This window comes from Asterias rubens, chromosome 11 (assembly GCF_902459465.1).
Source record: "Asterias rubens chromosome 11, eAstRub1.3, whole genome shotgun sequence".
In the NCBI taxonomy this organism is placed as follows: domain Eukaryota; kingdom Metazoa; phylum Echinodermata; class Asteroidea; order Forcipulatida; family Asteriidae; genus Asterias; species Asterias rubens.
The window spans coordinates 6276900-6295933 of record NC_047072.1 but is presented as its reverse complement, the minus strand read 5'-3'; the positions used below and the strand labels follow the sequence as shown (position 1 = coordinate 6295933).

The 19034-nt window shown below is 37.4% G+C and overlaps 1 protein-coding gene across 1 annotated transcript; it reads right to left on the bottom strand.

The window, feature by feature from the left end:
* Positions 1 to 2459: 2459 nt before the first annotated feature.
* On the bottom strand, positions 2460 to 17348 carry LOC117296655 (C-type mannose receptor 2-like). Its single transcript, XM_033779681.1, has 5 exons — positions 17024 to 17348; positions 15083 to 15244; positions 8896 to 9171; positions 3952 to 4227; positions 2460 to 2680 (listed from the first exon to the last, which is right to left on the bottom strand). The coding sequence occupies exons 1-5, from the start codon at positions 17346 to 17348 to the stop codon at positions 2460 to 2462; spliced, it is 1260 nt and encodes a 419-aa protein (XP_033635572.1).
* Between the last annotated feature and the right edge of the window lie 1686 nt (positions 17349 to 19034).

Sequence of the window (19034 nt, the reverse complement as noted above, 5' to 3'; positions counted from 1 at the left end):
TGTAAAACGGCGAGGCTCTAACACTTTTCGAGATTTCTGATTGACCTCCCATGTGATGTACAGTTTCATTTCCTCGTGGAAACTCATTGTGATATGTTGTATCACCAAACTGATGTTTGGGTCTTTGGTGGAAACAATAGAGAGCAATTACGGGAAGTGTGTTGTAAAAAGCGAAGGGCGTGTTTTAAAGGTGGATACGTTTTCTCACTTGGTTTATCCCCAAAGTGCACAAAACCAAAAATCTGTGACTATTTGAGCTCAATTGGTCGTCGAAATTGCAAGAGAATAATGAAAGAAAAAACCCCCTTGTTGCACATGTGCTTGATGAGGCCTGAAGTCTTTCTCATATTAAACGACTATATATTGTAGTCGTTTTTTGCAATGTTTTATGCTATCAACAGCCGTTGCTCGTTACCAAGTAAATTTTCAAATAGACTTATTTTGAGTAATTATTACCAAGCCCAGTGCCTTTAAATGCATCGGGGCCAAACAATGAGCAATTTTACACTGATGATAAGTGGTCAATTAGACAAATCTACTTGAAAAAGGGGGTGTTTTGTCAGAGTGCTCTGCTTTGATTGTTCACAAATATTGTGGAACATTTACAAAATTTGGAGGAAGGCCGATTCGCCGAACAATTCACGGGGGGGGGGGGGGGGGGGGGGGTTGCTACCCAACCTACCTGTGGCTATAATAATTGTGTAAGGGATCAACATTTCTAGAGTATAAACAACACTGGGACAATGGCGCGACCAGACAATTCTTTTCTGGTTACGCCAAACGGCGGGAAGTAGCAACTGAATGAAACCAATCAATTAATATCTAGTCGATTTATTTCCCATCAATCAAGTAAGTAAAGGTATACATAATCAGAAATAAACAGTGATTTGGTGCCGGTGTGGCGGTTTCAACTTTCCGCCGTGTTCAGTTTTCCGAATGACCAAATACGGTAACATTACGTCATGCGATGCCTGCGCACAGCAAGCGAAAGTAGTCCATTTGATCACCAAAAAGAAGACTTCTATACGCACTAAATAATAATTAACAAGAAGGATAGTAATTTAGCTAGCTTTACAGCAGTAAAGTGGAACAACCGCCGCAGATGATAAAAAAGATACAGCAAAAAGTAGATTCACAACCCCCATCACGATATCCGCTTAAATCCATTACAAAAAAATCATACACCCATTGAGACTGCTTTTGGTCGCCATTACATTGATGTCAACAGGGAATTGCAAAGAGATCGCCCTAAAACAGTTTCCCCTGTAGAGAGTGTAAGCGAATGAATGCAACGAAATTGCATCAAGTTTTGGTTTTACATCCGGCCATTGCAACCAAGTTTTGGTTTTCTCGTAACGAACCCTTAGATTGGCCGCCATCTTTGATGACACGTGCACGTATGAAAGGCTATCATTGGTTGTTAGTATAATGTGTTTTTCAACACACACGTGCTTTTCCATCATCAAAGATGGCGCTGTGTCGATGACGTCTTGTGCGATCGCTCTATTCAGTGTTTTGGGGGTCAGTGAAATTATGTTATTTGCAAGCTTGTTGTTGAAGAGTATGTGGCTTGCATGAAAGGGACTTTTGTAATTACACCGTAATACAAAAGTAGGCCTTTCTACCTTTAATGGCTGCATTGACTGCAAACAAACTTTTACGTGCCTTATTGTAAAGGTACACGTTTGGTAATTACTCAAAACAAATATTAACTTAAAAACTGACTTGGTAACAAGCATTGGAGAGCAGTTGATAGTGTAAAACATTGTGGAAAATGACTCCCTATGAAGCAACGTAGTTTTTGAGAAAGAGATATTTTCTCACTAAAACAATAAAATACTTTAGACGTATTTTATTCCTATCTGAACACACACAAATTCTTCTAACAAGGGTGTCTTTTGTTTCATCATTGTCTCGCAACTTCGACGACCAAATTTTCACAGGTTTGTTATTATATGCTTATGTTGGGATACACCAAGTGAGAAGACTGGTCTTTGACAATTACCGAACTTAAATGCATTACTGTTTTGTTTTTTTATCACATGATCGATCTGCCAGTGCGAGTGCGTGCAGTAACTGTCGAGAGTTCATACAGCCTTGGAGGCCTGTTTACTATTGTTATTATTTATGACGATATCAGTCCCCTTTACATTTTGTGTCAAACTTTTTTTACGAAGGAATTGTGCCCCTTGCAAAGACAAAGCAACGTGAAATGTAATTTCTGCATTCAGCTTGAATTTAGTTTTATAAGACCTTGAGGGTGCAAACAAAATATTTTGATTGATTTTGCACAAACGCCATGTATTTGTAATTAACCACCAAAACTTGTCAGCAAGTTACGATTATTGTGGTATCCACCAAATGATAAAGCCATATTATCATTATTTGCTAAAATTCATTGATGCCGTGCTAATTTTGTTCAAAAGTACAGATTTTAATTACACAATGAAAAATGTCCATCATTTTCTGCGGCAATAGTCAGTCAGTTTTCTAGTATTGGCAAACTGCGTCATTTTACACATTATTTTTTGACGAGCGTGGTCTTGGTCTCCTCTTGCATCATTCCATTTTTCATCCATGATCATTTCCACATAATCCTCGTCTGACCAGGCTGCATCGGGTTGTTTCCCTGCCCAGTTCGCATACTCCAGCACGCTACCGTCCGTCCACTTGAAGACACCTGTAACATTAAAAAAGCCATTGGACCCTTTCGGTAAACAGTGTTGTCCATGGCCCACACTTTGTGTACCACAACCTTTTATATCAAATAACAAACCTGTGAAAATTTAGGCTCAATCGGTCATCGGAGTCGGGAGAAAACAATGGAAAAACCCACTCTTGTTTCCGCGCGTTTCGCCGTGTCATGACATGTTTGTGTTTAAAATAAATCCGTAATTCTCGTTGACGAGAATTTTTATTGTTTTGCTGTTTTCTCAAAAAGTAAAGCATTTCATGGAATAATATTTCCAGAGAAGTCTTTCACCATTGCTTCTGTAAACCCTGTAAGTTATTTGTAAATCTGTGAACTTTTTTTTTCTTTTCTGAACCGAAAGGGTCCAATGCATTGGATCGGTCGAGTTGGTCTTCGAAAAGCGTTCTGTAACCGTTTATTATAAAATGCTTATGGGTAGAAAGATGTTGTAAAAGTAGAATACAATGATCTACACAAAACTGCCTCAAAATTGCTTGGTTTTCTCTTTACCTCGTCGACTAACACGGTCGGCCATTTATTTTGACTCCCATAAATGGCCGACCGTGTTAGTTCGCGACGTAAAAGGAAAACCGTGCAATTTGGAGTGATACTTGTGTGGATCATTATATTCTACTTTTAAAACATCTTTCTAACCATATGCATTTCATTAAAAAAAAACGGTTTCAAACGCCTTTTATAGACCAACTTTATTTTTTAAAACAAATCACTATCTCGAGTAATTGTATTACCTAAAGTGTCCTGATATAAGGGGTCAGTTTCACAAAGATAGTCCTACAAATAACTTAATCGTCTAGTTCTTTTAGGACTAGATACATTCATTGTTAGCATAAACAATTACTTGGAAGTGAGCAATGGAGAGCTGCTGACAGTATAACACATTGTGAGAAACCGCTCCCTCTGAATAATAGTTCTGGAGAAAGAGCGTTTCTCACTCAAATAATATGGGAAATACTTCTTCGGGACTGAGCCCTTTTAGGCATCAACACTAGCACACAATGAGAGTGTTTTTTTCTTTAAATGGGCCTTCTCTTGCAACGTCGAAGACCAATTGAGTAAAAAATTTCAAAATGTTCACATTATTGTTATTGTAATAGACAACTATCAATTATGTCCAGTGCCTTTATTGTCCCAAGTTGTTCAGATGACCGACTTCTCACTCTGATATTTCCTATTTACAATGTCTCTGCCGTAATTTGTTATAAATTATTTTCGAAAAATTGCTCCATAAAAAAACTAACCTTCAACTGCTGCGTCAGTCAGACCAATCCAAAAGTGCTTTTCCGGTCTAATCTTGGACATCAGCCTGATGACGAAATCTTGCTCTTCTTGGTCGAGTATTGACACCAAGTGACCTTTGACCTGCTTATTTTGGAATCCATTACAAAACTCCTCTCCTTGATCAAATGTGAACCATTTGGTTTCCTCTGGAGGAGGGTAGACCAAGTAACAATGGTCCCTCCACGGGTACCATCCAGGTATGCACGGCAAATTGTAACATCCACTGGCGTGACGTGCTAAAGCGGTTATAATCAGAACAAACGAGAGTAGATTGACAGACACCATTTTTAATATTAAATTGACGAGTCGCTCTATATCCACAGTACTTTGAGGCGTCGAGGCTCCAACTGATATCAATTCTGCCTTCATACGAAGATCATCGTTAAATGAACCACTTTCAGTTGATGAACAGTAAGAGCTTACTGATATTTTATTGTTTTTCCCTGCGTGTCGTACTTAGAAGAGCGAGGCCACAGCAAACAATGCTTTGAGCTCTTTTTGTGTATTGAATGCGGCAGGTACTTGCCTTTGTTGTGTCTTTCGTTTCCATCGTAACAAAGTCTTCTTGAACGGTGAGATAGGGACCCCACCCCCCCCCCCCTCCCCGGATTTGTGGAAACCTCACCCTCTTTAAATAAATATAATCTGCATAGGCCCTTTCGAATCCAAGGCTTCAGCTTTAGATTTAGGCTCCGTTCTCTCGTCTGAAGCCCTAAGCACGTACGCAAAGCACGTGCAATTTTCAAAACAACCGCGGGGCCAAGCTAGCCGAAAAGGGTAATTTTGTAGGGCCTAACAGTTTGAAGACAAAACTTAATTAAAAACCCAAAACCAATCCACACTTCCTTTCCTGTAAGATGATAATCTAATCCAATTTTAATTAAGGCTTTTCGAAAGTCGAGATCCCTAACAATAGTCCTGGTTCGTTTGAATCAAATCTTCTTATTGTCGGGACTTCCTTCCGTCAAAATAAAACAAAATGGTTGATTTTTTTTTTGCAGATTCAGCACACAATAAAAATGCGACTTGCGGTATTATAATAAGGAGAGAGACGAATTGTTCATTGCTATGATTTATTACCAAGAACGCTGAGATTTACCTTTTTTTATTGGCATCCTATTAAAAAAAAATCGTTGGTCTTTTTAATTTTTTTATTTTACTTTCTTTATAATTGAAGATGCATGCTCGTCATAATAATAAACAATCCTCAGTTCTAGGGTCGTGTCAAAGTACGCAGTATAAATATTGTGTTTCATGTAACTAAGACACATAAATATTGCTCTGGTTGGGTTAAAATTTTGTTGTTCCTTGGTCTCGGTCTATACCTCCCCCCCCCCCCTTCTATTCACACAATCCCCTTACCATTACAAGGTGGATGTTTTGAAAGCATTTTAGATAACAAACTTTGTTATTAGCTTGAGAGGCTAATAACAACAAACACATCTAGACAGTGTCGTTCACTGCACATAAGCTAAAAATAAACTTTAGATTGAGGCGCGGTGTTGCACTGGAAGGAAAACAAGACCTTGAACGTTCTCGTATCAAAATGAATTGGTGCATGCCTTCAAACCTGAAAGTGTCATTTCAGATCATCGGTTGAATATTGTATATTGCAGGTTACAGCAGTTTCTTTTAAATAATTATTTGTCTCACAGACAATGTTGGCCGAACTGTTTGAATTGTGCACAATCAATTCTGTATTTATTTATTTATCTTGTATTTTTATTTTATTTTTTTGGGCGGGGAACTTGTCTACCTTTTTAACGTAGTACCAATCATGGTATTTATTATACAACATCTATGGAGTCGACCGTTTTAAATACCGCACTCAGTTTGCTTCATATTAATGAGCGTCTCAAATACGCGCTCCGGTTTGCTGCATATTAATGAGCGTTTCCGCTCGCCCTGTACTATTTTTAGACCTGGCCGGCACATGATCTGCAAACCGTTCTAAAATAATCACCCTTCATTGGTTGGGTGTGTAGACGCAAAATGTGTTCAGCAAGATTCAAAGCTGAATTTAGAAAGACTATTTTTTGTCATTTGCTGAGTTGAAGAGCTTGGTTGGATTTCACAAAAAGAGTTCGGAGTTTGGACGAGATTTTAGGACCAGCCTTAAGTTCTTAATATCCCCTTGTGTCTTTAATTAGTTGCGTTAATTTTCTCCTGAGTGGAGTAAACATGACTTGATTTATTTATAAACAATTCTAAAGGATCATCAATGAAAACGGATGCACAATTTTTTCACGAAAATATAATTTCACGAACTTCTTAGACAACAATTAAAGGTCAAGCCTTACGGAACAACTTTGCCATTTTGGGTCTTGAAAACTATTAAGAGATGACTCAGTACTGAGTCCAATTTTGCACAGATTTGTTATTTTAAGCGATTACTATGTTAAGATACACCAAGTGAGAATACATGGCATTTGATGCTTATATCCAAAGATGTCAAGTGTCTTTTGAAACAGCTCTCCATTGCTCGTGATCAAAGTAAATTGTTATGCTAAAATCGTTGTTTTCAGTAATTATACCAACTGCGTCCAGTCGGCCTACGCCCTTTATATGGGTCTTATTATGTTTGGAATTAACTCCTGAAAACTACTAGCAATTAGGCTAATTAGCAGCTAATTAGGCCTACTTTGGACAGAAAGCGTTTAACTTAGAAGTACTGCGGTTATTATGGTCCCCAAATGTTTGAATCCGAAAGAAGCATTAGCGCAGTAACGCTTCTCACAATTTGATTACAATCCAGGACGTGCCCCCCCCCCCCCCCCCCTCCGTATAATCACAACTTTACATTTTGTGTCAAACTTTTTTTACGAAGGAATTGTGCCCCTTGCAAAGACAAAGCAGCATGTATCTTTAATTGCTGTATTCAGCTCGAATTTTAGTTTTAAGACCTTAAGGGTGCAAACAAAATATGTTGATAGATTTTGCACAAACGCCTTGTAATTAACCACAAAAACTTGTCAGCAAGTTACGATTCTTGTGGTATCCACCAAATTAATGATAAAGCCATATTATTATTATTTGCTAAAATTCATTGATAATAATGCCGTGCTAATTTTGTTCAAAAGTACAGATTTTAATTACACAATGAAAAATGTCCATCATTTTCTGCGGCAATAGTCAGTCAGTTTTCTAGTATTGGCAAACTGCGTCATTTTACACATTATTTTTTGACGAGCTTTGTTTTGGTCTGCTCCTCTTGCATCATTCCATTTTTCATCTATGGTCATTACCACATGATCATTGTCTGTATTCCATGCATCGGGTTGACCCTCTTTCCAGTTCGTATACTCCAGCACGCTACCGTCCGTCCACTTGAAAACACCTGTAACGTTAATTTTTAAAACAAATCACTATTTTGAGTAACTGTATTGCCTAAAGTGTCCTGATAAGGGGTCAGTTTCACAAAGATAGTCCTATATGTAACTTAAAGCCATTGGACCCTTTCGGTTCAGAAAAAAAGTAAAAGTTCACAGATTTACAAATAACATACAGGGTTTACAGAAGGCAATGGTGAAAGACTTCTCTTGAAATATTATTCCATGGAATGCTTTACTTTTTGAGAAAACGGCAAAACAATAAAAATTCTCGTTAACGAGAATTACGGATTTATTTTAAACACATGTCATGACACGGCGAAACGCGCGGAAACAAGGGTGGGTTTTTCCGTTGTTTTCTCCCGACTCCGATGACCGATTGAACCTAAATATTCACAGGTTTGTTATTTGATATAGAAGTTGTGGTACACAAAGTGTGGGCCATGGACAACACTGTTTACCGAAAGGGTCCAAGGGCTTTCATGCATCTAGTTCTTCTAGAACCAGATAAATTAATTGTTAGCATAAAAAATTACTTGGAAGTGAGCAATGGAGAGCTGCTTACAGTATAAAACAATGTGAGAAACCGCTCCCTCTGAATTATAGTTCTGGAGAAAGAGCGTTTCTCACTCAAATTATGGGAAATTCTTTTTCATCAACACTAGCACACAACAAGTGGGTTTTTTCTTCTTTAAAGGCAGTGGACACTATTGGTAATTACTCAAAATAATTATTAGACTAAAACTGGGAAGGCTAGTCTTTGATAATTACCAATCGTGTCCACTGCCTTTAAATAGGCCTTCTCTTGCAACGTCGACGACCAATGGGAAACTTTGGACTATCTGCCAATCAACAAGAGAGGGCGCTCTTCACCAGGTAATGTCAACAACTTAGGAATAGGAGAAGCATGAGTGACGGTCACAGACAGCAAATACCTTGTGTTTTGCGTGTTTTTGATTTTGTATTTTAGATTTAGACAAACTGTATTTTGTTTTTCATAACACATTGCCAGCATAAACCAAACTGTTCTGGAACAGGACGTACTGGACACGAGTTCCCCAAGGAAAAACAAGCGGTGTGCATGAGTTTTTGGGAGTGTTTCTTCTAGGGTAATTAGCAAAAATTCCAAAATGCTGACCTACCAAAAATTGAGAAGAAATCTGAAGTTTACTTGTATGACAATGTATCTGATTTAATTTTCAAGAGGCTGAGAGACTTCTAAATATTGTTTGAGTATTTTTGAATTTTTAGCATTTACCATTGTTTGCTATAGGAGATGAGCACCCTTACCTGGTAGGTCTGCTGCCCTCTAGTGGCAGAGCTCTCAAAAAGTCTCCCATTGAGTCAAAACTTTCACAGATTTATTATTTCATGCACAATGTTGGGATACACCAAGCATGGGGTGAGAATGCTGGTCTTATATAATAGACAACTATCAATTATGCACAGTGTCTTTATTGTCCCAAGTTGTTCAGATGACCGGCTTCTCACACTGATATATCCTATTTTTAACAATGTCTCTGCCGTGTTTTATTATAAATTATTTTCGAAAAATTGCTCCATAAAAAAACTAACCTTCAACTGCTGCGTCAGTCAGACCAATCCAAAACTGCCCTTCCGGTCTAATCTTGGACATCAGCCTGATGACGAAATCTTGCTCTTCTTGGTCGAGTATTGACACCAAGTGTCCTTTGACCTGCTTATTTTGGAATCCTTTACAAAACTCCTCTCCTTGATCAAATGTGAACCATTTGGTTTCCTCTGGAGGAGGGTAGACCAAGTAACAATGGTCCCTCCACGGGTACCATCCAGGTATGCACGGCAAATTGTAACATCCACTGGCGTGACGTGCTAAAGCGGTTATAATCAAAGCAAACGAGAGTAGATTGGCAGACACCATTTTTCATATTAAAATGACTAGACTTTGAGGCGTCGAGATTCGAACTGATATCAATTCTGCCTTCTAAGAAGATCATCGATAAATGAACCACTTTCAGTGGATGAACAGTCAGAGCTTACTGATATTTTAGAAGAGCGAGGCCACAACAAACAATGCTTTGAGCTCTTTTTGTGTATTGAATGCGGCAGGTACTTGCCTTTGTTGTGTCTTTCGTTTCCATCGTAACAAAGTCTTCTTGAACGGTGAGTAAATATTGCTCATACCTCCCCAGCCCCCTTCTATTCACACAATCCCCTTACCATTACAAGGTGGATGTTTTGAAAGCATTTTAGATAACAAACTTTGTTATTAGCTTGCGAGGCTAATAACAACAAACACATCTAGACAGTGTCGTTCACTGCACATAAGCTAAAAATAAACTTTACATTGAGGCGCGGTGTTGCACTGGAAGGAAAACAAGACCTTGAACGTTCTCGTATCAAAATGAATTGGTGCATGCCTTCAAACCTGAAAGTGTCATTTCAGATCATCGGTTGAATATTGTATATTGCAGGTTACAGCAGTTTCTTTTAAATAATTATTTGTCTCACAGACAATGTTGGCCGAACTGTTTGAATTGTGCACAATCAATTCTGTATTTATTTATTTATCTTGTATTTTTATTTTATTTTTTGGGCGGGGAACTTGTCTACCTTTTTAACGTAGTAACAATCATGGTATTTATTATACAACATCTATGGAGTCGACCGTTTTAAATACCGCGCTCAGTTTGCTTCATATTAATGAGCGTCTCAAAATACGCGCTCCGGTTTGCTGCATATTAATGAGCGTTTCCGCTCGCCCTGTACTATTTTTAGACCTGGCCGGCACATGATCTGCAAACCGTCCTAAAATAATCACCCTTCATTGGTTGGGTGTGTAGACGCAAATGTGTTCAGCAAGATTCAAAGCTGAATTTCGAAAGACTATTTTTTGTCATTTGCTGAGTTGAAGAGCTTGGTTGGATTTCACAAAAAGAGTTAAAGACTAGTCTTATCTCGAGGAGTTTGGACGAGATTTTAGGACCAGCCTTAAGTTCTTAATATCCCCTTGTGTCTTTAATTAGTTGCGTTAATTTTCTCCTGAGTGGAGTAAACATGACTTGATTTATTTATAAACAATTCTAAAGGATCATCAATGAAAACGGATGCACAATTTTTTCACGAAAATATAATTTCACGAACTTCTTAGACAACAATTAAAGGTCAAGCCTTACGGAACAACTTTGCCATTTTGGGTCTTGAAAACTATTAAGAGATGACTCAGTACTGAGTCCAATTTTGCACAGATTTGTTATTTTAAGCGATTACTATGTTAAGATACACCAAGTGGGAATACATGGCATTTGATGCTTATATCCAAAGATGTCAAGTGTCTTTTGAAACAGCTCTCCATTGCTCGTGATCAAAGTAAATTGTTATGCTAAAATCGTTGTTTTCAGTAATTATACCAACTGCGTCCAGTCGGCCTACGCCCTTTATATGGGTCTTATTATGTTTGGAATTAACTCCTGAAAACTACTAGCAATTAGGCTAATTAGCAGCTAATTAGGCCTACTTTGGACATAAAGCGTTTAACTTAGAAGTACTGCGGTTATTATGGTCCCCAAATGTTTGAATCCGAAAGAAGCATAAGCGCAGTAACGCTTCTCACAATTTGATTACAATCCAGGACGTGCCCCCCCCCCTCCCCCTCCGTATTATCACAACTGCCAAGCTGACTTTTTGTAATGCCTTAATTATTCTTGTTTTCGTAGTGGTTTAATATAATTGAACATGCTTGCCACTTCTCATTGTGCTTGTCTGTTTTGATTACTTTTGTTATACCCTTATTTTCCAGGGAAGGGGTTATGTTTTTGTTTGTTATTGAAATCTCTGACATTCAGGAATTTGGGTCGTGACAGGCGGTACTTTCAGCTGTTATAATATTATGTGTCTTGCACTTCTTGGAAGTACATTTACATATTTGACGTTTCAAAGATCGCTATTAACAACCAAAGAATATATTTTGCCCCATTTCTGACTACCCACATCTCAAATGAAATTAACTGTCATATAATGTATCCAAACATACAACGAATATGGACTAGTTTTAATCAAACTACAGTGCAGTACTGTTTAAATCTCTCTTCTTTAATTTGCATTTATTTTAAATCCATTCAACAAATAAAATACAACTCAGACACAACTCATTTTGTTCGGTGCTATACGTTATTATAACTACGCTTTAAAATTTGTAAAGATAAAAAGGGATGTACATACATATAGTGAAAATTATGCAAACATTTTATACAAAAATAAATCATAAATTTTGTTTTGTCAAAAACGAATGTCCTTTTTGGCCAAACAGTTACTTTGGGCCGCTCTTAATTAACCAGTAGCTCTAATTAAATTTTACAAAACCAGTTTTATGAACTACAAACTGCACAAAATGACCCTATGACCCTATGTGAGCTGAAAATTGTACACAGTAAGGTGCCACACAGGTGTCATATAACATAATAGGCATCAACAATACTGCTAGACAATTAGTATACACATAATGAATGTTTATGAGTGCAATGGTGCGAATATGTTCATGAGTTGAAAGATGGAATGTTCCATTCAACGAGGCGGAGCCGAGTTGAATGGAACATTCCAGTCTTCAACGAATGAACATTTCGCACCATTGCACGAATTAAAAACATTCATTATTTGTTTTATATAACATCCAAGTAGATCTTTGTCATTTTGATTAAAAGATACAACTTTCAAAACAAACAAAACGTAGGCCTACAATTTTTAATTGTAGAAGCCGAATGTTAAGTAATTTTACTACCTTGCAGTAACACTGCTGCGTTACCAAAGACACGCGCACGCAGTGATATGTGTTTACTCAGCTTTTTCGTTCCATCCGAAAAGTACTATTGCACGCTGGCAGCGTGCAATGGTACTTTTCGGATGGAACGAAAAAGCACGGTGAGTGACTCAGCGTGCAATGGCACTTTTATTTGCTATCACGTGACGGACAATCCTCCAATCAAATGGAAAGGATCTGATCGGTTATATAATAGTATTTATTGCATTAACACATACATCATAAATCTATAAGTTAGTCTCGTAAAATTTGCAATCATGTCAACAAATAATCAAATGGTACCTTTTAAAAACATCTTAAGTAATTACATAGTGATACTTACTACTTTCGAAATTGATGTTGTACTATAAAAATGTGTCATATAAAATCAAGTGATAAATAAATTGTGAAATTGGTGCAGTAGTGCATCCTAGGAGTCAGTAACAGGTTGAGGGTGGGGGTTAGAACACCATACAACAGTGATGAAATTGTATCAAGATTAATCAATTAGGCGTACATGTATAAACCACAGAAGACTGACTGGGTAATATTCAAAGTTTACCCTGTCAGTTTCCCTTGTGGTTTGTATTACTTGATGTTCGAAACAAAAAGGTGCATCCCCTCAAGGTGATCCCTCTGCTGCCGCTTCCCTGTGGCTGAAAACAGTGGACACTTTTGGTAATTGTCAAAGACCAGTCTTCTCACTTGCTGTATCCCACATGCATAAAATAACAAACCTGTGAGAATTTGAGCTCAATTGGTCATCGAAATATTGTGAGAAATTACTTCCTCTGATTAACATAGGTTTTGAGAAAGAGGTAATTTCTCACTAAAATAATAAAAGACTTGCCCTTTAGGCATCTGAAAGCACACACATTTGTGCAACAAGGATGTTTTTCTTTCATTATTCTTTTGCACCAATTGTTATTTTATGCATTATGCATAAAATAACTTGAACTTTTAGGTATACATGGCAAAACATGGTCAGTCGTATTACGGTCAGTCGCATTACAGTTTTGTAGCCACGCCTACATGGAGCCCAAGCTGAGTTCTTATTTGGAAAAATTGGGTTCATTCCTTGTCAACAACTAAAAATAAATTGATTTCATATGATTTTTTGGTGTCCTGTCCATTTTTGCTTGGAATTGCCCATATTATTATGATAAGTTGCATCAAGTTTTGAGGCATGCAACTGTAACTTCACCAAAAAAGACGAAATAACAAAATTCCAATGATTTTTTTGTAGTATTTTATCCCCCAAAAAACCGGTAATTTTCCCCGGATTTGATTTCGAGACCTTGAGGTCTTTAAATCAAGCATCTGAAAGCAAATAACTCCGTATGTCAAGGATTTTTTCTTTCATTATTATCTCGCAACTTCGACGACCGATTGAGCTCAAATTTTCACAGGTTTGTTATTTTATGTATATGTTGAGATACACCAAGTGAGAAGACTGGTCTTTGACAATTACCAATAGTGTCCACTGGCTTAAATGAAGATCAACCGCTGATGATAAAAAATACAGCCAAAAGTAGATTCAAAACCCCATCACTATATCCGCTAAATTCCAACCCCCCCCCCCCCCCAAAAAAAAACAAAAAAAAAAAAACAACAACACACACCCATTGATCGTGCAATATAGACAAACTGCATTTTGGCCGCCGTAATTGATGTCAAACAATGAAAGATGTTGTTTTGCAGACAATGATCGTCCTACAACAGTTTCACCTACATAGTTTTATCGATGACTGCAACGAAATTGCATCAAGTTTTGGTTTTACATCCGGCCATTGCAACCAAGTTTTTGTCTTCTCGTATCAAACCCTTACATTGGCCGCCATCTTTGATGAAACGTGGCCGTATGGAAGGCTATCATTGGTTGATAGTATTAAATGTGTTTTTCAACACACACGTGCTTATCCATCATCAAAGATGGTGCTGTGTCGATGACGTCTTGTGCGATCCCTCTATTTAGTGTTTTGGGGGTCAGTGAAATTATGTTATTTGCAAGCTTGTTGTTGAAGAGTATGTGGCTTGCATGAAAGGGACTTTTGTAATTACACCGTAATACAAAAGTAGGCCTTTCTACCTTTAATGGCTGCATTGACTGCAAACAAACTTTTACGTGCCTTATTGTAAAGGTACACGTTTGGTAATTACTCAAAACAAATATTAACTTAAAAACTGACTTGGTAACAAGCATTGGAGAGCAGTTGATAGTGTAAAACATTGTGGAAAATGACTCCCTCTGAAGCAACGTAGTTTTTGAGAAAGAGATATTTTCTCACTAAAACAATAAAAGACTTTAGACGTATTTTATTCCTATCTGAACACACACAAATTCTTCTAACAAGGGTGTCTTTTGTTTCATCATTGTCTCGCAACTTCGACGACCAAATTTTCACAGGTTTGTTATTATATGCTTATGTTGGGATACACCAAGTGAGAAGACTGGTCTTTGACAATTACCGAACGTAAATGCATTACTGTTTTGTTTTTTTATCACATGATCGATCTGCCAGTGCGAGTGCGTGCAGTAACTGTCGAGAGTTCATACAGCCTTGGAGGCCTGTTTACTATTGTTATTATTTATGACGATATCAGTCCCCTTTACATTTTGTGTCAAACTTTTTTTACGAAGGAATTGTGCCCCTTGCAAAGACAAAGCAACGTGAAGCGTAATTTCTGCATTCAGCTTGAATTTAGTTTTATAAGACCTTGAGGGTGCAAACAAAATATTTTGATTGATTTTGCACAAACGCCATGTATTTGTAATTAACCACCAAAACTTGTCAGCAAGTTACGATTATTGTGGTATCCACCAAATGATAAAGCCACATTATTATTATTTGCTAAAATTCATTGATAATAATGCCGTGCTAATTTTGTTCAAAAGTACAGATTTTAATTACACAATGAAAAATGCCCATCATTTTCTGCGGCAATAGTCAGTCAGTTTTCTAGTATTGGCAAACTGCGTCATTTTACATATGATTTGTTGACGAGGGTGGTCTTGGTCTCCTCTTGCATCATTCCATTTTTCATCTATGGTCATTACCACATAATCCTCGTCTGGCCAGCCTTCATCGGGTTGATCCTCTGCCCAGTTCGTATACTCCAGCACGCTACCGTCCGTCCACTTGAAGACACCTGTAACATTAAAAAAGCCATTGGACCCTTTCGGTAAACAGTGTTGTCCAAGGCCCACACTTTGTGTACCACAACTTCTATATCAAATAACAAGCCTGTGAAAATTTTGGCTCAATCGGTCATCGGAGTCGGGAGAAAACAACGGAAAAACCCACCCTTGTTTCCGCGCGTTTCGCCGTGTGATGACATGTGTTTAAAATAAGTCCGTAATTCTCGTTAACGAGAATTTATATTGTTTTGCTGTTTTCTCAAAAAGTAAAACATTTCATGGAATGATATTTCAAGAGAAGTCTTTCACCATTGCCTTCTGTAAACCCTGTAAGTTATTTGTAAATCTGTGAACTTCGAAAAGCCTCCTGTAACCGTTTATTATAAAATGCTTACGGGTAGAAAGATGTTGTAAAAGTAGAATAATAAATAATAATAATAATAAGACTTGTAATGCGCACATATCCACCCTGCTGGGTGTTCAAGGCGCAGTAAAACCAAAACCAAAACAAAAACAAAAACAAAACACAAAGAAAAACAGACACAACAAAATTAGTCATTGAAAACCTGTGACATAAGATAAGTTTTGAGAAGAGACTTGAATTTTGCGGTACAAACACAAGATCGAAGATTAAGTGGTAGAGAGTTCCAGATGCGTGGCGCGGCTGAAGAAAAAGACCTGTCACCCCATGAGTGTCGAGACTTGGGTTCAATGAGGAGAAGCATGGAACTTGATCGAAGATTCCTTGATGGAGTGTAAACTTGAAGCAGTTCAGAAATATAGTGGGGAGCCTTGCCATTTAGAGCTTTGTGGACAATGAGCATCAGCTTGAAGATGATTCGTTGAGAGATAGGGAGCCAGTGTAGTTGTTTCAGAATGGGGGTGATAGAACAGGATTTTCTAGACAGTGTCACAATGCGGGCAGCAGTATTTTGGAGCCGTTGAAGTCGGGAAATCTGGTTGTTAGGTAGACTGTATAGAAAAGAATACAATGATCTACACAAAACTGCCTCAAAATTGCTTGGTTTTCTCTTTATACCTCGTCGACTAACACGGTCGGCCATTTATTTTGACTCCCATAAATGGCCGACCGTGTTAGTTCGCGACGTAAAAGGAAAACCGTGCAATTTGGAGTGATACTTGTGTGGATCATTATATTCTACTTTTAAAACATCTTTCTAACCATATGCATTTCATTCAAAAAAACGGTTTCAAACGCCTTTTATAGACCAACTTTATTTTTTAAAACAAATCACTATCTCGAGTAATTGTATTACCTATTAGTGTCCTGATATAAGGGGTCAGTTTCACAAAGATAGTCCTACAAATAACTTAATCGTCTAGTTCTTTTAGGACTAGATACATTCATTGTTAGCATAAACAATTACTTGGACGTGAGCAATGGAGAGCTGCTGACAGTATAAAACATTGTGAGAAACCGCTCCCTCTGAATAATAGTTCTGGAGAAAGAGCGTTTCTCACTCCAATAATATGGGAAATACTTCTTCGGGACTGAGTCCTTTTAGGCATCAACACTAGCACACAATGAGAGTGTTTTTTTTTCTTTAAATGGGCCTTCTCTTGCAACGTCGAAGACCAATTGAATAAAAATTTTCAAAATTTTCACATTATTGTTATTGTAATAGACAACTATCAATTATGCACAGTGCCTTTATTGTCCCAAGTTGTTCAGATGATCGGCTTCTCACTCTGCTATTTCCTATTTACAATGTCTCTGCCGTATTTTGTTATAAATTATTTTCGAAAAATTGCTCCATAAAAAAACTAACCTTCAACTGCTGCGTCAGTCAGACCAATCCAAAACTGCCCTTCCGGTCTAATCTTGGACATCAGCCTGATGACGAAATCTTGCTCTTCTTGGTCGAGTATTGACACCAAGTGACCTTTGACCTGCTTATTTTGGAATCCTTTACAAAACTCCTCTCCTTGAACAAATGTGAACCTTTCGGTTTCCTCTGGAGGAGGGTAGACCAAGTAACAATGGTCCCTCCACGGGTACCATCCAGGTATGCACGGCAAATTGTAACATCCACTGGCGTGACGTGCTAAAGCGGTTATAATCAGAACAAACGAGAGTAGATTGGCAGACACCATTTTTCATATTAAAATGACTAAACTTTGAGGCGTCGAGATTCGAACTGATATCAATTCTTCCTTCTAAGAAGATCATCGATAAATGAACCACTTTCAGTAGATGAACAGTCAGAGCTTACTGATATTTTATTGTTTTTCCCTGCGTGTCGTACTTAGAAGAGCGAGGCCACAGCAAACAATGCTTTGAGCTCTTTTTGTGTATTGAATGCGGCAGGTACTTGCCTTTGTTGTGTCTTTCGTTTCCATCGTAACAAAGTCTTCTTGAACGGTGAGTAAATATTGCTCATACCTCCCCCCCCCCCCTTCTATTCACACAATCCCCTTACCATTACAAGGTGGATGTTTTGAAAGCATTTTTAGATAACAAACTTTGTTATTAGCTTGCGAGGCTAATAACAACAAACACATCTAGACAGTGTCCTTCACTGCACATATTAAGCTAAAAATAAACTTTAGATTGAGGCGCGGTGTTGCACTGGAAGGAAAACAAGACCTTGAACGTTCTCGTATCAAAATGAATTGGTGCATGCCTCAAACCTGAAAGTGTCATTTCAGATCATCGGTTGAATATTGTATATTGCAGGTTACAGCAGTTTCTTTTAAATAATTATTTGTCTCACAGACAATGTTGGCCGAACTGTTTGAATTGTGCACAATCAATTCTGTATTTATTTATTTATCTTGTATTTTTATTTTATTTTTTGGGCGGGGAACTTTTCTACCTTTTTAACGTAGTAACAATCATGGTATTTATTATACAACATCTATGGAGTCGACCGTTTTAAATACCGCGCTCAGTTTGCTTCATATTAACGACATAGATATAGAATAAAAATAATTGACAATGCGAATTTCGTGTGACTAACAAGTAGGGTACATATTACACGATCGTCTTAACATTGACTTAACATGTTTGTGGGTAGCTTCAATGCAGTTCAAACTAACCAATTAACCAGTAAAGTTTTTAAATTCAATAAATCCAGTTCCATTCAGACACACATTTCTTTTCCATACTTCTGTGAAAGGGTCGACAAGATGAAGCTATGGAGTAAAGCAATGAAGACCTAAGCAGGATAAATGTAATGATAAGATAAGAGTATGTGACTGTTTTGATAAGTAGAAACTTGTAAAAAAAAAGACAGACAAACACAAAAAACACAAAAAGACAGACAGACACGCAAACAAAAGAACAGACGAACATAAGACATGACAGCTGAAACAAGATAGATTTATAGAGACGCTTCAACGAACTCATCATTATCGAAAGACGCCCCATGTACTTTGAAGTTCTCAATAAAGAATTGTTAACAATAAATAAAAACAATATATTGATAAAAAAAAAAAAACACTTAAAAAAAAAAAAAAAGATAAACAAAATTAAATAATGGAAACATAATTAAAAAAATTAATAAATAAACAAAAAAATAAATAAATGATTGAATAAAATGATCGATGATGCTATAAACTGAGTTCCAAAGTAACCTGTACAATTCAGAGAATTTATCCAAAGCCCATTTAGATGAAATTGTGTCGAACATTGAAGCTTAAGCAATTCCTGAAAGTATCCTTGAAGATTCGGGTAAACAAATCCCCGACGAGGAGATAAAACATGCTCTCTTTCAAATGAACGAAAACAAAAGTCTATGTGAAAACGGCCCCACGGTAGAATTTTACCAAATGTTTTGG